Source organism: Oncorhynchus gorbuscha, linkage group LG05 (genome assembly GCF_021184085.1).
Source record: "Oncorhynchus gorbuscha isolate QuinsamMale2020 ecotype Even-year linkage group LG05, OgorEven_v1.0, whole genome shotgun sequence".
Lineage (NCBI taxonomy): Eukaryota > Metazoa > Chordata > Actinopteri > Salmoniformes > Salmonidae > Oncorhynchus > Oncorhynchus gorbuscha.
Window position 1 is genome coordinate 81,898,070 of NC_060177.1, and position 23,613 is coordinate 81,921,682.

General features: G+C 43.9%; 1 protein-coding gene across 3 annotated transcripts in view; it reads left to right on the forward strand.

Annotated features, from left to right (window-relative positions):
* The first annotated feature begins 1,191 nt into the window (after positions 1–1,191).
* The window catches only part of LOC124036572 (calmodulin-regulated spectrin-associated protein 1-B-like), a 35,991-nt gene continuing 13,569 nt past the window's right edge, over positions 1,192–23,613 (forward strand). Inside the window, exons 1-7 of one of the 3 annotated variants that reach the window (XM_046351297.1) lie at positions 1,195–1,321; positions 2,160–2,170; positions 2,283–2,443; positions 13,420–13,682; positions 21,226–21,387; positions 21,524–21,604; positions 22,603–22,668. In XM_046351297.1, coding sequence (XP_046207253.1) covers positions 2,284–2,443; positions 13,420–13,682; positions 21,226–21,387; positions 21,524–21,604; positions 22,603–22,668 — 732 coding nt within the window. In that variant the 5' untranslated portion in view covers positions 1,195–1,321; positions 2,160–2,170; position 2,283. Of the gene's footprint in view, positions 1,322–2,159; positions 2,171–2,282; positions 2,444–13,419; positions 13,683–21,225; positions 21,388–21,523; positions 21,605–22,602; positions 22,669–23,613 lie in introns of all 3 variants that reach the window. The other 2 variants (XM_046351296.1, XM_046351299.1) reach the window with 2 other exon arrangements.

The following is a 23,613-nucleotide window of genomic DNA, read 5'->3' on the forward strand; positions in this document are numbered from 1 at the left end:
GTATATGTGTGTGTTGAGATGTCAGTTTAAGCACTGTATGTGTGAGTGTGTGGGTAGAGTCAAGTGTGTGTGCATTATGTCAATGCAAGAGAGTTAGTTAAAAAAAAGTTCAATGCAGGTAGTCTGGGTAGCCACTTGGTTAGCTATTTAGCAGCCTTGTTTAGCAGTCTTATGGCTTGGGGGTAGAAGCTCTTCAAGGTCCTGTTGGTTCCAGACTTGGTGCGTCGGTATTGCTTGCTGTACGGTTACAGAGAGAACAGTCTATGGCTTTGACCATTTTTTGGTCCTTCCTCTGACATCGTCTGGTATTAAGGTCCTGGATGGCAAGCAGCTTGGCCCCAGTGATGTACTGGGTCGTACTCACTACCCTCTGTAACACCTTGTGGTCGGATGCACTGCAGTTACCGTACCAAGTGGTGATGCAGCCAGTCAAGATGCTCTCAATTGTGCAGCTGTAGAACTTTCAAGATCTGAGGGCACATGCCAAATCTTTTCAGACTCCTTAGAGGGAAGAGGCGATGTCATGCCCTCTTCACAACCGTGTGGGTGTCTGTGGACCATGTGAATTCCTTTGTGATGAGGACACAGAGGAACTTGAAGCTCTTGACCCGCTCCAGCGCAGCCCCATACATGCATCCATAGCTCTACCTATGAATTTGAGAGTGGTTACATTTATCCCATCCGGTAGCTTTATACAAAAAACAGAGGCTGGGAGACCGCTTAGTTCTTGCTTCAATTAAGCATTCTAGCTTTCACCTTGTAGTTTCAAACTCAATCAACCGTGAAACCGAAAACTAAAAGCATCACCACAAGAGGGAGATTTTCCACACTGAGGCAATCCCCTTTTACTTTAGCATTTTTTTTTCAACAGGCCACCTAATTCAGTATACACTATGTTTGATTGACTCATATGAAGTACTTATTAACAAATGCATCGTTTTTAATTAAACTGTTTCATTTAATTTCTAGAGAGTCCTCTCAAAAGAGAGCAAGTGGTTATGGTATGGGCACATGGGCTGGTTCATTTCTGATTAATTTTTGCAAACAAACATCTAACATGGTTTCATATACCTTCTTACGCCTTCTTTTTTAACGAATGGTTACTTTGAATCTTGCTCTGGGTTGTGTGTATGTGGTTGCATGATAGTATTAGCCTCCGCGCAGGCGCAGTGGTTAGCTACTTATGCTAACAGACAGACAGATAATTCGATTTATGGGAAAGCGCGCATACGGAGGTACATAAAGGTGCTTCTCACTAATACGTTAAATTCTTTGACCTAAAATGAGTCATCAAATTGAAGGATAAACCGGGAATAATCAGGTACTTTACTGTCTTTCCTAAACTCTACATTTATGTCTGGCATTGATAGTAAATGCTTATCCTGGGTTTCCCGTGGCGCTGTTGTCAGACAGGCCGCAAATTGGGTTTTGTTGCTGGGGAGGAGACCGTTCGTTCATCTCGCTGCTGCTGCTACGATGTGGTGCTTGGGCTTTGCTTGGGAAATTGCATAACAAAGTCATTATGTTACATTTTATACTGACCGATCTAAAGGGTTGATTTACGTTACATAGTGTTTTTTTCCATGTATTTTCTAAAAATACTGTTTGATTAAGTTATTGAATGTCAGTTCGATTCATCCAGTTATTGTAACCTAGCATAAAGCTGGACTTGACTAGCTATCTGACTAGCAACCTAACTGGATTAAAGCAGACTTAAGTTAGCTGTGTTGGCCAAGGTGCTTTCTAACTTGGCCAGTAAGGCTATTTTGTAAATGTTGTACAACCCAGATTCAACGAAACAATCCAGTTTATTGTCAGTTAGCTAGCTAAAGTTAGCCACCTGTCCAATGAATGGGCGCCCAATGCTAAGCTAGCTAACATGCAAGCATGAACCGGACGAGCTAGCTGGCTAAATTCTTCCATTTTACTTGTGGGTTAGTTAGCTGGTTAGTTAACAATTCCTCAGTGGCTCGCTAGTAGCTATCGTAATACTCGAATGAAATGACAATAATTCATTTAGTATAGTCACTTTAATAACTGACTCTGTACCGGTACCCCCCTGTATATAGTCTCGCTATTGTTATTTTACTGCAGCTCTTTAATTATTTGTTACTTTTATTGATATTTTTTTGTTGTGTTTTTCTTTACTGCATTGACAGATTAAGGGCTTGTAAGTAAGCATTTCACTTTAAGGTCTACTACACCTGTTGTATTCGGGCATGTGACAAATACAATTTGATTTGTATGTTTCATACTGTGAATTTGTGACATGTTTTTGTAAGGATGGACGTGGATCTGTGTGGTGGTGCGGATGGCACCCGAAGAAACATGGATTCAGCTGGTGAAGGGACAATAGAGATTGTTCCTTTGGAAATGTACGACTCGGCCAGAGCAAAAATAGATGCCAACCTGCGATGGCTGTTCGCCAAGGCATACAGCATTGGTAAGTTCTGTCTCTCACACACACGCAGACAGAGTGACAATAAATTGGGTATTTAAGGTCCAAAATAATCACCTGTCACATAGTTCCACAACTCCAATGCCTTGGTGCAAATTTGAACCCTTTGCTGTTCTCACACAGATACTTCAGGATTTTACCCTCTGCTGTGATCCAAAGCATTATGGAGATATATGTAGGTTTTTAATGACAAAGAAACACAACACTTCTCAAGGAAGACCCAGTTGCCCCATCTAGTGGCAGGGTTGGGCCCAAATGTTGTTAGACGGGAATTGTGTCTTTGTGTTCATCCACACCTCAGACTAACAGTCTGCAGTTGGGATTGGCCTAATGAGCCCTTCTTGGAACAGGCCTTGATGGCAGAACCAAGCCGAATGGAATGTATTGTCTAGATTTTCTCAGTTATTATGCATCAAAATGCATTGTGTGCAGAGCTGACTGTGTCCCTGTGTGACTTGGCAAATGATCTGATTGTTTTTGTGGAGTGGCCTTTCGCAGTACAGTGAGACTGGACTCACAGGAAAACTGCTGAATAAATCCACTGACTGTCAGACTCATCATGTCACGGCAAATGCAGAGCAAGATATCAGTCCTTGTCACTCTTATCAAGAGTGACAATGTTGCTGACTTGCAGTTTTATTTTTTTATTTCTCCTTTATTTATCTGTAATGATGTCAACATCATTAGACAACAATTACCTGGACTTATGTAAAAAGTTACTATATTTTCTAAAATGTTCTAGGTTCTTCAGAGCAAAACAGTCAAGGTATTTTGATGTTTCTTGATTTTTGTATTGCAAGATTCCCATGTCTGTCACACTGTAACGCATCACTTATCCCCACCTGCATAATTAACTGTAGGATATGTGGAATGAATTACACCTCACGGTGCCACAAGCATTGCCAGCTGGCTCCTCCACAGCATCTTAGCATGTCTTCTGCATGGAACCAAAGCCAGGTAGCGGCCCTTAGAACAGCAATTAGGCCTAGCTTTGCTTTAGAAGGCCTGTGGCTTTGGTTCCATGCAGAAGACATGCTAAGATGTGGAGAAGCCAGCTGACTACTTGTGGCACTGTGAGGTGTAATTCATTCCACATATCCTACAGCTAGGGTTGCCTGTCACTAGTGGAGAGAACCTGTCATGTGAGCGATGCGTGACCTAATTTCACTTGGAGCACTTGCTCTGGCTATGCATTTTATATTTCTAAACAGTCATGTCAATGGAGTGTCGTCTGTGTGTGTTGTCACTGGAAGAACATAATGGTGCCGCGTGCGGTGGTTCATTTCTTCACTCTCAAATGAGGAGAGGAAAATTTATCACACATCAGTTATACTTAAACTAAATCTTGAATCACTTATTAATAAGGGAGCAGGTCAATACAACGCACACATATAAAGTGAATTGAATGAGTGCTCTATGATAATGATGGCTGATTGACAAATCACGCTCAGATGATTCATTGAGAGCCCCGAGACAAAAGTACAAAGGTATTTTATAGCCAAGATTCACCCCTTTTCAACCTACATGATGAAAAACCGATGTATAGAATGGGTCACAAGGTTAAGATTTGTATGAAGGATACCTATAATTCACAGCAGACGGTATCATTGTGTAGAGACCAGTGTCTGTCCCCCCCCAAATCCATACTGGAGCCATGTCTCCCTGGTACGGTATAGAACAGCAACATTAACTCATGCTCTGGAATGCTCTTTAGGTTTTCTCACTGAAAAGACATGGTAAATCTCCTGTCAGTGTTATCTCCTAGAGGCCCATCCTCAGTAGAACACACACAATAGTTGTAAGAATCCTCTATTCTGTTGCATAAAACAACCATTTGATGCAATAAAACTATTATAACATCTTGCCATTTTATCACCATATGCGCTATCCATTGTTTTCCTAACATGGCTGTTTGGATTGCCTGTCCTATTGTTATTTCTGGATTCAAGAAGGGCATTTTTAGTTTTGTACTGGCCTATCACCTCCCTGTAAGATATTAATTGTACTGAAAGTGTTACACTGTTACTTCTGTCCCTCTACTCTTCCCAACCTGGGCTTGAACCATGGAACCTCTGCACACATCAACAGTCACCCTTGAAGGATCGTTACCTTTTGCCCCTCAAAAGCCTCTGCCCTTGCAGAGCAAGAGAAACAAATGCTTCAAGGTCTCCGAGCGAGTTACGTCACCAATAATTAGCTAGGCATTTCACACTGGTTACACAAGTACCTGCACCTTTTCAGTCTGTCTACATCAGGGTTTCCCCAAACTCTGTCCTTGTGACCCCAATGGGTGCATGTTTTATTTTTTCCCTAGCAATACACAGCTGATTTCAAATAATAAACTCATTTGATCGTTTGAATCAGCTGTTTGCACCCCTTGCGGTCCCGAGGACCGAGTATGGGAAACGCTGATCTACAGTGTTTTCTGCTGTCATTACAGTGACTTCATAATGTCACTCAGACACATGCCTGCACACAGCAAACAAGTGATCCCAGATTTGAATGATATTCATATGGATGGAATGCCATGCTCCTGTTTTCATTCTGTTCTCCTTGTTTTTTCTTCATGCCTAGTCCCTGTGTTCCGCTAACAGAGAGCTGTGGTCCCAGAGAGCTCAGGAACAGTAATAGGCTTTTGTCCTGATGACGAACGAACACTGCCTCTCTCTCTTCCCTCTCCCTCCGGAGGAATCTCCCCACTGTCTGTCATCTGTGCCTCTAAGGGTTGTGGCGAACAGCCATGCAGGCAGACAGAGTACACAACATCTAATCTGTATTAACTAAAGACATGGGAACAGAACTCATTGCCCAAAGATTAACTGGGGGTGAAACACAGTTTGATAATAGAGGGAGTGGATTGTACAGTAGCCTTGGGGATTTTGGGGACTGCCTGTGCACAGGTGCAGCAGTAATTGGCATCCCCCATTTGGGGATTGTGTTTTTTTTTACCTATGGCAGTAGTGGAGTGTATTGCTAATGCTGCTTCACAGATGCTGGTCTGGCTCTATAACATGGCAGGAACTAGGGATGGGCGGGCAGGCTGAGACGATACATCCTCGCCCCTCAGATTGGGGCAGGTGTGTGTATGCGAGTGGGAACCTGCATGCAGGTGGCTGCGTCACGTGTGAGCATGCCTGTGTATCTGTTTCTGAGCGTGTATTTGTGTCTTTGTGAGTGCATGCTTACGCCGTGTGTTAGAATTTGCCCACCAGTGCATACACAGATCTGGCTGGCCCTGCTCCTCACATCACAGTGCCTACAAGCCAGTCAGAATGGTACCCGCTGGGGCAAGCTGGTTGCTCTCCTGTCTAGTCTGATGGTAATTGGGGGTTGCATTATAGCCGGTCCTGGCAATGGAGAGAAAGAGTGTGTTTACCATGCTGGGCTCACTCCCTGTCCCAGTAGTTAGATACTTCAGCCCACTGTGGCAGGAGGGGGGCAGCTGCTGCCACACAGTATCACTGTCTCCAATTCATATGTGAAGACCCACCCTGGTCCCCAGCCACCCCGGGGTCCCCAGCCACCCCGGGTCCCCAGCCACCCCGGGGTCCCCAGCCACCCCGGGGTCCCCAGCCACCCCGGTTTCCAGCCATGGCACATGCCTTTTGTTTTCACACAACCAAATCACATGTTTTAATGCATTATACACAGTACCACACACACACCTCTGTCTCTATCTCAGAATGAGTGACTCTTATACTGTTAATGTACATCAAACTTATTGCATATGTGGATGCTTTTTTAAATTTTTTTTTATCTCTAATCAGTCTAGTCTGTTGTAATGCACAGGCAGAGGTTCCTCCACACGTATGACCCATTGTTATCCAATCCTAGGCTTATTATCCCTCCCTAGGTCTACGGCTAATAACATTGAGCCACATTCAGACTGTGCTAAGGATGACCGTAGAATCCAAATCTGCCTGGTGTAACTGCTGTGTTGGAGAGATCTTCCTCTGTCAGATGTGGTGTTATGAGGATGTCTGTTCTGTTTAGGACTGACCCCATTTAGTTGACTGTTTGGTCAATAGGCTGTTAGTCGACTGAGACTTCTTTAGTCGAGCAGTAGAAGGGGGTGGGGGAAAAACAACAAAAATATATTGTGTACAAGACACCGGTCTGATTCACACTGGATGGACTGATCCATTGTGTAGGCTGTGGGGTTGGCATAATCCATCAGTCTAAGACGTGCTAAATTGGACATGGTTATATTACATAAGAACAATGGTGCAACACTAATAAAAAATGTATAATAAATGTGCTTCCTCCCGTGTTGGATAGCGGTCGCTGTCCACGGTTCTGAAACTCATCAGTGCTCTGTTCAATTGGCACCTTTTCCTAGACCATGTTGATATGTGCATAATAGCAAAGTTAACCAGCATATTGTGTTGAGAACAATGCTGTGGGGGCAGCAGCAGAATGAGGAAACAGCCCTTGTCTTTTTATTTCTAAGAAAAGTCAGGAGAGAGAGAGAGAACCCCAACTTAATTAGGTCTATAATCAATACTCTAACTGTTAAATGTTACTGGCTTTATACATCATCTACAGAAATAAGACAGATCCTGTTTGAGTGTTCGTTTTAATAGCCTACTGATTCTGTGAGTGACCAGCCATGGATGGGCTTGTAAGCTTTTGGATATCTTTTTTTGGTCCGAATGTCGTTTTTTGGTGTTTTTACAAACGGTCAGCTTACCACATAGATGGGCATTTATAAAAATGAAATTTCAGGCAACAATGTACACCTCATTAAGCCTGTCTCTTTTTTTTCTTTTTTTGGGGTGCAGTTCTGGACTGGCCTTGCTTTCCACAGACACTGGTTTTTGGTCTCGTCCAGACCAACTGAACCAATCATTGTTTTATGTTAAAATGTTTTGGTCTATAAATGACTTATTTTAGGAAGTGCGTTTAGGATGTGCTGCGGATCTCTAAAATATCATAATGATAATGATCACACTTCCTCAATTCAAATATAATGGGGACACTATAGGAAATATGGTTTGGTATAGTTTTGAAACTTGAGAACCAACCTAGATTTATCAGTGTGGCCCCATTACCTGGACATGTTGAAATTTTGTATCTTCATGCCTAGAATTAAAAACCTCCAGGCTTCTTAGGTTAAGTAATCCCTCTCACCCCACCCCCCCCTAAGTTTTAGATGCACTATTGTTAAGTGACTGTCCCACTGGATGTCATAAGGTGAATGCACCAATTTGTAAGTCGCTCTGGATAAGAGCGTCTGCTAAATGACTTAAATGTAAATGTAAATAACTGTCAATTTATTAGATTTTTTTTTTAAATGGTGGGTGGGCAGATTGGGGAAAAATGAATCCCGTCTGAATCGTCTTCTGTTATGTGACATTCTGGAGTAATAATTACATAACCAACGTTCTCTAGTACTAGTCCCAAGCGACTAGGTCTTTGGTCACATGCTTGCAATGCATCCATGTTATCACGTAAAGAGAGCAAGGGTCTAACGAATAGGGAATGTTTTTCCAAAACAAACAAATGAGGGATTTTGGTAGCAGAACTTTTCAGTCAGAACAACTCAATCGCTGGTTGAAAACTGTTTTCTGCCCCTCCCAGCTTCAGTACTCGCCCACAAACAGGACCAAGCCTGACCTGCTGATAACTCCATCCTAGCTTTGAACATGGTCTTCCACAATGGGGTGCAGGCCAGGCAGCAGGCTAGCCAGCCTGCCAGCATAGGGAGGCCACTAGCATAGTTAGTGTAGTCAGCTTAGCTATCACCATTGAGACCGTGTCTGTGCCTCGACCTGGGTTGGGCAAAACTAAACATGGCGGTGTTTGCCTTAGCAATCTCACTAGGATAAAGACCACCTCCATTCCTGTCATTACTGAAAGAGATCAACTTAATGTTAGATCCCTTACTTCAAAGGCAATTATAGTCAATGAACTTCACTGATCATAATCTTGATGTGATTGGCCTGACTGAAACATGGCTTAAGCCTGATTTTAAAAATGAGGCCTCACCTCCTGGCTACACTAGTGACCATATCCCCGTGCATTGTTGCTAACATTTACGATAGCAAATTTCAATTTACAAAAAGAAAATGACGTTTTCGTCTTTTGAGCTTCTAGTCATGAAATCTATGCAGCCTACTCAATCACTTTTTATAGCTACTGTTTACAGGCCTCCTTCACTGAGTTCCCTGAATTCCTATCAGACCTTGTAGTCATTGCAGATAATATTCTAATCTTTGGTGACTTTAATATTCACATGGAAAAGTCCACAGACCCACTCCAAAAGGCTTTTGGAGCCATCACGACTCAGTGGGTTTTGTCCAACATGTCTCTGGACCCACTCACTCTCACAGTCATACGCTGGACCTAGTTTTGTCCCATGGAATAAATGTTGTGGATCTTAATGTTTTTCCTCATAATCCTGGACTATCAGACCACCATTTTATTACGTTTGCAATTGCAACAAATAATCTGCTCAGACCCCAACCAAGGAACATCAAAAGTCGTGCTATAAATTCACAGACAACACAAAGATTCCTTGATGCCCTTCCAGACTCCTCTGCCTACCCAAGGACGCCAGAGGACAAAAATCCGTTAACCACCTAACTGAGGATCTCAATTTAACCTTGCGCAATACCCTAGATGCAGTTGCACCCCTAAAAACTAAAAAAATGTCTCATAAGAAACTAGCTCCATGGTACACAGAAAATACCCGAGCTCTGAAGCAAGCTTCCAGAAAATTGGAACGGAAATGGCGCCACACCAAACTGGAAGTCTTCCGACTAGCTTGGAAGGATGGTACCGTGCAGTACCGAAGAGCCCTTACTGCTGCTCGATCATTTTTCTAACTCAATCCGAAATTCCTTTTTGATACTGTGGCAAAGCTAACTAAAAAGCAGCATTCCCCAAAGAGGATGACTTGCACTTTAGCAGTGATAAATTCATGAACTTCTTTGAGGAAAAGATTATGATTATTAGAAAGCAAATTACGGACTCCTCTTTAAACCTGCGTATTCCTCCAAACCTCAGTTGTCCTGAGTCTGCACAACTCTGCCAGGACCTAGGATCAAGAGAGACGCTCAAGTGTTTTAGTACTATATCTCTTGACACAATGATGAAAATAATCATGGCCTCTAAACCTTCAAGCTGTATACTGGACCCTATTCCAACTAAACTACTGAAAGAGCTGCTTCCTGTGCTTGGCCCTCCTATGTTGAACATAATAAACGGCTCTCTATCCACTGGATGTGTACCAAACTCACTAAAAGTGGCAGTAATAAAGCCTTTGACCCAGAAAATATAAAAAACTATCGGCCTATATCAAATCTTCCATTCCTCTCAAAGATTTTAGAGAAGGCTGTTGCGCAGCAACTCACTGCCTTCCTGAAGACAAACAATGTATACGAAATGCTTCAGTCTGGTTTTAGACCCCATCATAGCACTGAGACGGCACTTGTGAAGGTGGTAAATGACATTTTGATGGCATCGGACCGAGGCTCTGCATCTGTCCTCGTGCTCCTAGACCTTAGTGCTGCTTTTGATACCATCGATCACCACATTCTTTTGGAGAGATTGGAAACCCAAATTGGTCTACACGGACATGTTCTGGCCTGGTTTAGGTCTTATCTGTCGGAAAGATATCAGTTTGTCTCTGTGAATGGTTTGTCCTCTGACAAATCAACTGTACATTTCGGTGTTCCTCAAGGTTCTGTTTTAGGACCACTATTGTTTTCACTATATATTTTACCTCTTGGGGATGTTATTCGAAAACATAATGTAAACTTTCACTGCTATGCGGATGACACACAGCTGTACATTTCAATGAAACACGGTGAAGCACAAAATTGCCTCGCTAAAGCATGTGTTTCAGACATAAGGAAGTGGATGGCTGCAAACTTTCTACTATTAAACTCGGACAAAACAGAGATGCTTGTTCTAGGTCCCAAGAAACAAAGAGATCTTCTGTTGAATCTGACAATTAATCTTAATGGTTGTACAGTCGTCTCAAATAAAACTGTGAAGGACCTCGGCGTTACTCTGGACCCTGATCTCTCTTTTGAAGAACATATCAAGACCATTTCGAGGACAGCTTTTTTTCCATCTACGTAACATTGCAAAAATCAGAAACTTTCTGTCCAAAAATGATGCAGAAAAATTAATCCATGCTTTTGTCACTTCTAGGTTAGACTACTGCAATGCTCTATTTTCCGGCTACCCGGATAAAGCACTAAATAAACTTCAGTTAGTGCTAAATACGGCTGCTAGAATCCTGACTAGAACCAAAAAATTTGATCATATTACTCCAGTGCTAGCCTCTCTACACTGGCTTCCTGTCAAAGCAAGGGCTGATTTCAAGGTTTTACTGCTAACCTACAAAGCATTACATGGGCTTGCTCCTACCTACCTCTCTGATTTGGTCCTGCCGTACATACCTATACGTACGCTACGGTCACAAGACGAGGCCTCCTAATTGTCCCTAGAATTTCTAAGCAAACAGCTGGAGGCAGGGCTTTCTCCTATAGAGCTCCATTTTTATGGAACGGTCTGCCTACCCATGTCAGAGACGCAAACTCGTCTCAACCTTTAAGTCTTTACTGAAGACTCATCTCTTCAGTGGGTCATATGATTGAGTGTAGTCTGGCCCAGGAGTGGGAAGGTGAACGGAAAGGCTCTGGAGCAACGAACCGCCCTTGCTGTCTCTGCCTGGCCGGTTCCCCTTTTCCACTGGGATTCTCTGCCTCTAACCCTGTTACGGGGGCTGAGTCACTGGCTTGCTGGGGCTCTCTCGTGCCGTCCCTGGGGGGGGTGCGTCACCTGGGTGGGTTGATTCACTGTTGTGGTCGGCCTGTCTGGGTTTCCCCCCCCTTTGGGTTGTACCGTGTCGGAGATCTTTGTGGGCTATACTCGGCCTTGTCTCAGGATGGTAAGTTGGTGGTTGTAGATTTCCCTCTAGTGGTGTGGGGGCTGTGCTTTGGCAAAGTGGGTGGGGTTATATCCTTCCTGTTTGGCCCTGTCCGGGGTGTCCTCGGATGGGGCCACAGTGTCTCCTGACCCCTCCTGTCTCAGCCTCCAGTATTTATGCTGCAGTAGTTTATGTGTCGGGGGCTAGGGTCAGTTTGTTTATCTGGAGTACTTCTCCTGTCCTATTCGGTGTCCTGTGTAAATCTAAGTGTGCGTTCTCTAATTCTCTCCTTCTCTCCTTCTTTCTCTCTCTCGGAGGACCTGAGCCCTAGAACCATGCCCCAGGACTACCTGACATGATGACTCCTTGCTGTCCCCAGTCCACCTGGCCATGCTGCTGCTCCAGTTTCAACTGGCCTGGGCCCTAGGACCATGTCCCAGGACTACCTGACATGAGGACTCCTTGCTGTCCCCAGTCCACCTGGCCATGCTCCTGCTCCAGTTTCAACTGTTCTGCCTTACTATTATTCAACCATGCTGGTCATTTATGAACATTTGAACATCTTGGCCACGTTCTGTTATAATCTCCACCCGGCACAGCCAGAAGAGGACTGGCCACCCCACATATGCTCTCTCTAATTCTCTCTTTCTTTCTCTCTCTCGGAGGACCTGAGCCCTAGGACCGTGCCCCAGGACTACCTGACATGATGGCTCCTTGCTGTCCCCAGTCCACCTGACTGTGCTGCTGCTCCAGTTTCAACTGTTCTGCCTTATTATTATTTGACCATGCTGGTCATTTATGAACATTTGAACATCTTGGTCATTTTCTGTTATAATCTCTACCCGGCACAGCCAGAAGAGGACTGGCCACCCCACATAGCCCGGTTCCTCTCTAGGTTTCTTCCTAGGTTTTGGCCTTTCTAGGGAGTTTTTCCTAGCCACCGTGCTTTTACACCTGCATTGTTTGCTGTTTGGGGTTTTAGGCTGGGTTTCTGTACAGCACTTTGAGATATCAGCTGATGTACGAAGGGCTATATAAATAAATTTGATTTGATTTGATTTGATTTTGATTTGCTAAACTCCTTCAAATCATTTGTGTCTTTAAATATTTATTCAAACTTTGTGCTTAAAGCATCAGACAAGCTCAGTGCATATTGTCGATTTGATTAAAACACATACGATGTGTCTGTGGAAAAATACACGTTTTATTTGTTTCTTTTTTTGCCTGGGACAGCCCTATTTCTGTTTGTGCAGCTTCCCAGCCACAGCTTAAATAACAATGTCTGAATAATGGAGGTGAGCTGGGCTATTTTTGTCCCGAAGATCATCACACCTTTCTGAGAGTGTGCACCTGTGCCTGGGCTGGGCTTGTCACATGCAATGGGCTGCGAGGGGATCCTTCATTCTATTCCTCTGTTTTAATGTTTACGGATTGTGTGTTTCCTGTTAGGAGTATGACCGCAACAGACATAAATGATCATGATCGGATTCCCATCACCATTTAGCCTAATATGGTGACTTCTGGTTTGATATGAGTCAGTGAAAAATGCAAAACAGACCCTTCATAGGTCATTGTTTGTTTTCTTCCTTTGTTGTAGAAACTGGAAAGACATTGTTTCAGACTAGTAACCTGAGAACCTAGCTCTTCTCTCACCAGTGTTACTGTCAGTTCCAAGCCATGCCTAGCCTGTATTTACAGAGTAAACTGAAACCTCACAGAACACACATTTTTACTCTGCGAGCACATGTGTTGCCACGTTCCCTTTCATTGTTGAAAGATTAGGCTAGATCTTCCCTTTTTAAAGTAAAGCACGTATTTCACATTTGGCTATCCACGAAATGACATACTCTTGTTGTAACCCTGTGTATGCATATTAGTCATCACAGCAGCGTTTCCCCTAGATTCTTCCTGAAGTAGGCACAGGGCTGCAAGCACCAAAATATTCCATTGAAACCAATAGCAACCAAATATTTTCATGCGGGTAGCAACACAGCTAGATGTAGGGAGTGGAAGCCATCCTGTCTATATATGTTAGGACCAACACCATATCCATCACTAACCCCCCCCCCCCCCCTTCCAGACCACATCCCAGAGGACCTGAGGGATCCGTTCTACACAGACCAGTATGACCAGGAGCACATCAAGCCTCCCGTCCTCCAGCTGCTGCTGTCCTGTGAGCTGTACTGCCGGGTGTGTGCCCTCATCCTAAAGACAGACCAGGCCGCTTCGCTGCAGTCACACATGTCAGTCATCCAGGCCCTCAGCCGTAAAGGGATCTACGTCATGGAGAGTGATGACGCCCCTGTCAGAGATGCTGACCTCTCCTGTGTGCCCATCAAAATGGTGAGTGGGAAAGACTGTGTGTGTGTGACTGTGTAGGGGGTGATGAAAAGCTATGCAGGGTGAAGGCAATTCAGCTGCATCTCAAGTGGCTCTCCTTGTCTCCTTAATCTACAGTGAAAACACTGGAGAGACCAAAGCAATAAGGCTGATGCCTACGAGCCAGGAGGCTAGGTCTCTCGCATGAGGACGGAAATATTCACCCAATGTCCTCTTCATGGACTAGGAAGTAGGGAGGGACACTTTGTGGTGGTGGAACTAGTTTGATAAGCACGTGGTGTTTTATGGGAGTCATTGCCAGAGGCTGCTCATGATTTGTGGACGAGAGCTGTCTTGAAAATGACTTTGTCCCAGTGCAAAACAGACATAAATCAAGTCTGAAACGCTGTTGCCCTTTAGCTGGCCATGGATGAGAGAGAGTCAAGAAGCTCAGCCTTCTGGTTGGCTATTCTGTGTGTAGTCCTACATAGAGAGCGAGAGCTGTTTCTGCCTGCAGCAGCAGCTCTGTTCCTGCTCTCCTCTTTACTTTTAACTAGTGAAAGTAGCCATTGTTCTGTTCTCTCTCTATCACACTGACATCTATCACACTACACTGAACACTAGAATACCTACCTGTCGTCTATTGGACTTTGTCAAACAGCCTTTAAACCCTAGGTAACTAAAACGTTCTAGTCTTTGTTGAAACCATGGCGACTCATCATAGTGTTCTAACTCTATTTTCGTTTGGGTGGTTTTTCCCGACCTATTACATTTGGTTCCAGACCGCTTAGCTATTTACTTATCGTTGGCTACCTTGGAGATTCAAATTCGACTCTGATTCATATCCATATAAAGGCATAGAACTGGGCCAGAGAGCATGTCGTCTGTAGGCTTTACAACACGACTTTTGGCACAGTCTGGTTTCTGTGGATCATGTGAAAACTGATTCAGTTACTTCTTTGAAAATCATTTTCTACCAGCTGGATAGGGAAGGGTACACACACAGAGAGAGAGAACAGTCTGAAGTTAGGCCTAAAATGTGCTGAATGACCCAGTGGGGTTCCTCCACTACTTTTTTCCACTCTCCTGTAGTGTACCCTTGTCCCTAACAGTGACATTTTCCATGTTGTCTGGTCAATATGCAAAGTAGGGTGCAGCAGTTGCATAATGATTGATTCACCATCTCTCATGTAACCTAGTTCTCATCCAACCAACCAGCCTAGTTTTTAGGACTATTGACTTTAGGACTATTGCCCTGCGTCGTCCGGGTTAGGGCAGGGTTTGGCCGGGGTAAGCTGTCATTGTAAATAACAATTTGTTCTTAACTGACTTGTCTAGTTAAATAAAATAGTACAGCAACAACTCCACTCAGCATATGGAATGAACATCACTCTCTCCCTAATGTCACATTCGGTTGTATATATATTGCACAAGCATTTCCTTTCAGAAGAGATCCAATAACCTCTCACAATTTCACTGAAAGCACTTACAGTAGCATCACTGCATAGTACTTGTTGGCTTGAATACATTATACACTGCCAATGCCATGGAGACTCGCGTTGTCGCCAAGGTGGCTTGCTTCTGTCGAGACCAGCCAAGAGCGAGCCAGTGACTAGCCGACATCTAGCCCAGTGACAGACAGACGGGCTGGTTTATAATCCGGGCAAGGCTCTATGGAAGAAGTCAGACAAACACATGCTTAGTCTAAATTCCTGAGTAGAGTAAAGTGGTTGTCTTTGACAGACTAGACTAGGCCTGTGTGAGGGTTGAGGAACCCCCCCTGGGTTGCAAGGTGGTGTTTCCATGGCAATGCCTGTGTGTGTGTGTGTGTCCCATGTGCAGCCTCTGGGCTCACTCCCGTTGTGTGTGTGTAAGAGTTACCTTCTCTGCCTCCTGTTTGACTCGTACTTCCTAGAGGGCACAGATGGAGAGGGATCAGCTGGGAGTAATAATACAGCAGTGTACCATCTCCTGAGTCGACTCACACAGGTTGGAAGAAATAAATTTCTAGACTAGGGGGACACGAGGGATGGACAGGGGGAGACTAGGGGGACAGAGACTATAGAGACCGGATTAGTGCTGAGTGATTAGTAATTTGTCGGTTTGGTTTCAATTGGATTATAAAACAATTGGTTTGTTCTCTATTTTGGTTTCTTCATCTTTTTTTGTTGACATTAAATAATGACATGAAAATTATTTTAGAGCTTTTTAATGGAAATACAATGGCAAAAATAGTGAAAATTCTAATTGCCAAAACACAAATATTCCATTGTATCATTGTATTGTATGCAGTAGCAACCAAACTGCCAGACACCGTTCTCTCTTCTTCCCATTCTGTATGGGCTTTGCTGCCATGCTTTGGTCTCTTTTTTTAATGTAGTGATCTCTCTCTTGTCGAGATATATCCCCCGTCCCCGCAGGATGCTTTTTACCTCTTGGTAGGCCGTCATTGTAAATACGAATTTTGTTCTTAATTTACTTAGTTAAAGATGCACTATGCAGAAAGCGCTCCGCCATTTCCTGGTTGCAAAGATTCTAATTGTCTTGCAGATTTGTTTATGAAAAAACTAGCAGTCATTGTGTGGAGAATCATTGTACCATCTAAACCACAGTGAAATATATTTTCCATAACCAAAAATATTGTATATTTAGCTGTTTGAAGCTGGTGTACAAATCTGAAAGTAAGACGCAAAAATTATATAATAGAACGGGTAGCATAGAAATAGCACACAGAATAGATCTAGCTATTTTTAGACTTGTGTTCAAAGGGGATGAAATATCTAACTCACATTTCTTTGAATTTGGTCAGGTTGCCTATAAAGTTACATATTGTAGCTTTTAAATAAAAAATAATCATCCTATTTCGCTAGGCTGACCTGCCTTTGCATGCTGCAGAGCTGTCAGACAATCATTTTTATTAGTTCTTTGAAGGAGATAAGGCATACTTTCACGAACTCTGTCTATCCCGATCTCGTTGTTTTTGTGTACAGTCGTGGCCAAAAGTTGAGAACAACACATTAATTTCACAGTTTGCTACTTCAGTGTCTAGATATTTGTCAGATACTGAAGTATAATTACAAGCATTTCAAAGGCTTTTATTGACAATTACCTGAAGTTGATGCAAAGAATCAATATTTGCAGTGTTGACCCTTCTTTTTCAAGACCTCTGCAATCCGCCCTGGCATGCTGTCAATTAACTTCTGGGCCACATCCCGACTGAAGGCATGCTATTCTTGCATAATCAATGCTTGGAGTTTGTCATAATTTGTGGGGTTTTGTTTGTCCACCTGACTCTTGAGGATTGACCACAAGTTCTCCATGGGATTAAGGTCTGGGGAGTTTCTTGGCCATGGACCCAAAATATCGATATTTTGTTCCCCGAGCCACTTAGTTATCACTTTTGCCTTATGGCAAGGTGCTCCATCATGCTGGAAAAGGCATTGTTCGTCACCAAACTGTTCCTGGATGGTTGGAAGAATTTGCTCTCGCAGGACCTGTTGGTACTGTTCTTTATTCATGGCTGTGTTCTTAGGCAAAATTGTGAGTGAGCCCACTCCCTTGGCTGAGAAGCAACCCCACACATGAATGGTCTCAGGATGCTTTACTGTTGGCATGACGCAGGACTGATGGTAGCGCTCACCTTGTCTTCTCCGGACAAGCTTTTTTCCGGATGCCCCAAACAATCGGAAAGGGGATTCATCAGAGAAAATGACTTTACCCCAGTCCTCAGCAGTCCAATCCCTGTACCTTTTGCAGAATTATCAGTCTGTCCCTGATGTTTTTCCTGGAGGGAAGTGGCTTCTTTGCTGCCCTTCTTGACACCAGGCCATCCTCCAAAAGTCTTCCCCTCACTGTGCGTGCAGATGCACTCACACTTGCCTGCTGCCATTCCTGAGCAAGATCTGTACTGGTGGTGCCCCGATCCCTCAGCTGAATCAACTTTAGGAGACGGTCCTGGCGCTTGCTGGACTTTCTTGGGTGCCCTGAAGCATTCTTCACAACAATTGAACCGCTCTCCTTGAAGTTCTTGATGATCCGATAAATGTTTGATTTAGGTGCAATCTTACTGGCAGCAATATCCTTGCCTGTGAAGTCCTTTTTTTGTGCAAAGCAATGATGACGACACGTGTTTCCTTGCTGGTAACCATGGATGACAGAGGAAGAACAATGATTCCAAGCACCACCCTCCTTTTGAAGCTTCCAGTCTGTTATTCAAACTCAATCAGCATGACAGAGTGATCTCCAGCCTAGTCCTCATCAACACTCACACCTGTGTTAACGAGAGAATCACTGACATGATGTCAGCTGGTCCTTTTGTGGCAGGGCTGAAATGAAGTGGAAATGTTTTTGGGGGGATTCAGTTCATTTGCAATTAATTGCAATTCATCAAAACTTTTGGCCGCGACTGTACATTCCTCTTTCATGCATGGGGAGGGGGGGGGGGGGCATTATCGTCTTAGCAGTTAATTACCATGTTTTTGCGCTGATCAATGATGAATATTTTCTTAATGAATACTACAACTCCCTTCAGCCCAGCGTTCCACTCTCGTGAATGATGTGATTTCTCTCTAGTGAAGCGGCGTGTTGTGCTCAGAAAAATCTTAATCAATTTGGTCAATTAGTTGTTTAACTGAAGAAAAAAATGTTAATTGCTCAGCACTTGACTTGGGACACTTGAGACGGCTTGGGGTAATATAACAGTAGTCCACCCATACACTCCTGGGTTTGTCTGACAGGTTTGGTGAAGGGAAGACGAAGGATGTGTGTTTCTGGCATATTCATTGTGTTGTTACTCAAGCACATCAGTCGGGCTGTTTTCTTCATCATTTTAAGTCCCTCTTCTTTGACTTAAGAGACATAGTCCTGTTTTTGAAATAGTCTACATCTAGCTAGTCGCTAGGTGGAAGGGTGCGTGTTTAAAAAATTTTTTAAATCTCAGGCAGTGTGTGTGTGTGTGTGTGTGTGTGTAGCTTATACCTCATTAGAGTAGGGATCTGAGGCTGAGTGTTGAGTAATGCTTGTGTAACATCGTTGGGGCCTATCACTGAGGGCTCTGAATAGCTGTTCTCCTTTCCTATTGTGAGCTAATCAGGATCTGTCCTCCATTTCCCTCAGTAGGATTAGTGCTGGAAGGTGTGTGTGTGTGTTTTGGGTCAGGCATGCTCTAACTGGCTAGGGTGTACTGTGTGTTAACTCCACACCTAGATGCATAGGTCACATTTCAGGGAATTATACTCCTGCCTAAGAATATGGATATACTGACGAGTTACTTTTCTTCCCGCCCTAACAGTGGGAGTCGTTGTCCACAAGGCGGCATGGCAGGCTGTCTAGCCGCCCGCCTGTCCTTTCTTTGGATTGCGGAATAAATCTCTTTATTTCATTACTATTTTAAATGTTCTATAAGGATTGTTGATGTCAACCGCCTGCATTCAGTGGAGAGATGCTATGCTGCTAGCCTCTTGCCATAAATATTCATAGCCATCTCGAGAACTCCGACAGTGTTTTTCCTCAGTTGCCACGATGTCACATGTCCTACTTATATCAGTACACTCATAATAACCTAAGCGTTACGAAACTTCTATTCAATCAAATAAACCTCACGTAGCAAATAAGACATACATTTTCCTGTTGATCAAATTTGGAACTCTTATTGATCTCCGTCCAAAACTCCTTGCTGAGTGGGTAAAAAGAAGAAACCGCCACCTGCTTTAGGGATACAGATTTTCTGCCGGAGTTGAGCCTCTTCACCTCTTCCCCTCTGCTCCTACTGCAAGGCATTGAGCTCTAAGTTGAGGTCTACACAGAGTGATAGATATGACTTGGCCTTATAGAATGCCAGTGATTTCATTTTTTTTTAACCTGGTCATTGATAGTTTTGGGGTCACAATTTGCTTAAAGAAATGTATCATGGCTTATTCAAACAGTAATGTGTAATTAACCAAAAATAAACCAACATGCTGAAGAGGAAACCACGGCACGGGAATGCCCTGTCGGTCTGCAGTGCGTGTAGGGTCTATTTGTCTACCACTTTGTGTAGCTGTTAGCGATGCTAATGATGGCCTTACAGTCTTTGGGTAGATGGAAAGGCAATTAAAAGGTACCTGGCTAAATCAGGATTATTTTGCCTCAATCTGGTGGCCATTTCTTTTGAAAACTCCACAAGTGTGCCACAGACGTAGTACATTTTTAATTAAATTGCTAAAATTATATAGCCTAATTTAGCCTACTCTTGTCTAACAGCAATAAATACAATCATACAAAATAGGCTACTACACAAGAAAGCATGGTTTGGCCTCAGGATCATTAGCTTCTTTTAAGTGTTAAATCACAGAGCCTACAGTAGGAAGGGACTGCAATTTGGGCAGCACACGTGACAAATACTGCATATCCCCGGAGAGTGAGCGTATTCACTCTTTATCATTGTTGTGTCCGTGCTGCTTGGAAGTTTGTTTTTGGTCATAATTTCTTCCTCCGGGTTAGACGGATGTCATATTGTAGGTTTTGTCTCCCCTTCTCATAGCCCTATTATATGGGTCAGACAATGTCGCAATTAACAATCTTTATCAGTGTCAGCAGAGTTGCCTTCCCTGTAATTTGCACAATTAAAAAATATTATGCTAATGTGTCCAGTCACACATAAAGAGTAGTAGAATTGCATGAAATGTGTTTATAAAAGGCCAAGAAACATATATCTGACGTAGCCCAGGTCTCCTCTACACCACTACGCGCCCTCAGGGTATCAAACAATGACGCAACTCCACCGTCTCCTGACCATTTGACCTCACTGATGTACCCCCCCCACCACCACCATATGACATTAGAGGTCACTTCAGTCGATCTGTCCAATCAATCAGCCTTAATACCTCACACGGGGACAGATGTGACCTACAACACAGATAATGATGCATTGAACAGTATTTTGTTGTAGGTCACATCTGTCCCCCTGTGTGAGGTATTAAGGCTGATTGATTGGACAGATCGACTGAAGTGACCTCTAATATCATGGTGGGGGGGGGTCCTCCCTCCCTCAGTCTTTCTATTGGATAACGATCATCTGTAGTCTCCTGACCATCTGACCTCACTGATGTACGAGGAAACAAAGCCAACATGGCAGTTTATTTTGAGCTGCGTCATTGTTTGATACCCTGAGGATTGTCCAGTCACCCCTTAATTATACTGTTCTGTGGGCATCATGTCCTCATGTGCCCACATATTCCCGATTTAAAAATAAATGCAAATAATAATTCTGTCTCTATCCACCCATCCGCAATGCCCATGATCGATGCCCTGATGTTCAACTGTAAATCCTGTTTGTCTTGTGACCTGTTCTTTCCCATCTCTCCTCTCACACAGTGTCCTGTGCCCATAGTCCATGTCCTGATTTTGGCATAACATGATTGTTGTTCTGGCTCTGCCTGCCACAACACAGTAACTACATAGCCATGCTTGATCAACACCCTAGTGTTTTCTTCATTCCTGAACTAGACCTACTGTATGCCCCCACGATGACCTACCTTTTACAGCGTTTGTTTTTCTGACCTAATCTGTGCACTCATCCTTCCTCCAGAGTGCCCACATGCCCATGATCGATGCCCTAATGATGGCCTACACTGTGGAGATGATCAGCATAGAGAAGGTGGTGGCCTGCGTCAAACGCTTCTCCACCTTTAGCGCCTCCAAGGAGCTGCCCTTTGACCTGGAGGACGCCATGGTCTTCTGGATCAACAAGGTATGGTGGGAACACAAACTCTCTTTCCTGCGGACTCCGTAACATACAGTCTGTCAGCAGCCGACATCGATCGTGAGCCTGAGACATTCAAAAAATAGTGTTCTAAGGAACTGAGTGAATGTTGCTTCTGTTCCAGGTGAACCTGAAGATGAGGGAGATCACAGAGAGAGAGCTGAAGGTCAAGCAGCACCCGCTGGAGTCTCCCAGTCACCAGAAGGTAAGGCTGGAGCCCCACAGATCTCATGGCACTCCCACAGAGGGAGAACAAGGAAACTGAAGCGCTAGAGCCAAAATGGCCCCCATGGAGCTATTTAGATGCATCCTTACAGGTGATTGCTGCTCTCGATGCATCAAGTCTCTGGACTTCAGTCCATGCCTCCAGGACACATTGCAAGAATATTTGCAGTTTAAAAAACAATTTATTTGTATTTATTCAGATTAGTCTCATGGAGATGACATCCTTTTCAACAGAGATGTGATCCAAGTCTACAGAGCTCTTTATCTCCTGCCAGTTGGGTTTGAATCCTGATTGACCTTTTTCTCCTAACCCTTAACCAGGAAGCAGATCCAATCCTGTCTGTGATCTCTGACCTATTGACCTCTTTTGCTCCTATTCTTCCTGTCTCCCCCCCCCCACCCCCTCCCTGCTACTTGGATAGTCTCCCTCCAAATGGTATTGGAAACTAGTACCTGTAAGTTGGCTGCTAGTAATCCCCTCTCCTCCCCCTTGCACGCATAGTTCTGTGTCGATGTGCACACTGCACCATCGTGGCTCATCCAAGCCCATTCTGTTCTGCTTGTAGCCAGTGAGTCAGCCAGCCAGTGGGAGGAGGCTGGTATATTTGTGTTAAGAATGTCACGCTGTTGTTGTCCGGTGGTTCTGGTAATTTGCTGAACTACATTTTGGACCTTTCATTTCAAGCCCCTGCAGACTATGTGCAATCATGATAGATGATGTGTTTGAGAGAGTGACAGTGTGTGAAGAGATGTCTGGGTGAGAGCGAGAGAGCCGTGAATACATCTCTCAGCCCCTGCTTTCATGATTTGCCTATGCTGAGATGTTGGCGCCATTGCCACCCGTGCCCGCTAAATCTGTCATGCCCACCCCTCCTATGCTGTCTGCTATGCCCATGTGGTCTCTCCCTGGCCCCTCATGGTGTCTTTATACTTGCCCAAGGTCTCCTTCTTACTCTCTGCTGTCTGTGTGTGTCTCAGTCTGATTTCATGCACGCCTTGGCCCAATGCATGCTGGAGCCAGAGGAGCTGGAGCCCTCCATAGTGGTACAGTTCCAGTAGTCCTTATCCTCTATAGACCTCTCACTTCTCTCCCTTCTGTAGGGTGGATTGGAAACCTTTTAGTCCTGGTTGTCTAGTTGTTCTCCAGTTACCCTTAGAGTTAGCATATTGGTATAGTATTTGAGATACAGTTGAAGTCGGAAGTTTACATACACCTCAGTCAAGTACATTTAAACCCAGTTTTTCACAATTCCTGACATTTAATCCTAGTAAAAATTCCCTGTTTTAGGTCAGTTAGGATCACCACTTTATTTTAAGAATGTGAAATGTCAGAATAATGGTAGAGAATGATTTATTTCAGCTTTTATTTTTTTAATCACATTCCCAGTGGGTCAAAAGTACACAAATACTCAATTAGTATTTGGTAGCATTGCCTTAAATAATTTAAACTTGGGTCAAATGACAACCTTCCAAAAATGAGTTGGGTGAATTTTGGCCCATTCCTTCTGACAGAGCTGGTGTAATTGAGTCAGGTTTGTAGGATCCTTGCTTGCACACACTTTTTCAGTTCTGCCCACCAATTTTCTATGCGACTGAGGTCAGGGCTTTGTGATGGACACTCCAATACCTTGACTTTGTTGTCCTTAAGCCATTTTGCCACAACTTTGGAAGTATGCTTGGGGTCATTGTACATTTGGAAGACTCATTTGTGACCAAGCTTTAACTTCCTGACTGATATCTTGAGATGTTGCTTCAATATATCCACATAATTGTCCTTCCTCATGATGCCATTTATTTTGTGAAGTGCACCAGTCCCTCCTGCAGCAAAGCACCCCCACAACATGATGCTGCCACCCCCGTGCTTCACGGTTGGGATGGTGTCCTTTGGCTTTCAAGCATCCCCCTTTTCCCTCCAAACATAACCATGGTCATTGTGGCCATACAGTTCTATTCAGACCAGAGGACCTTTCTCCAAAATGTACGATCTTT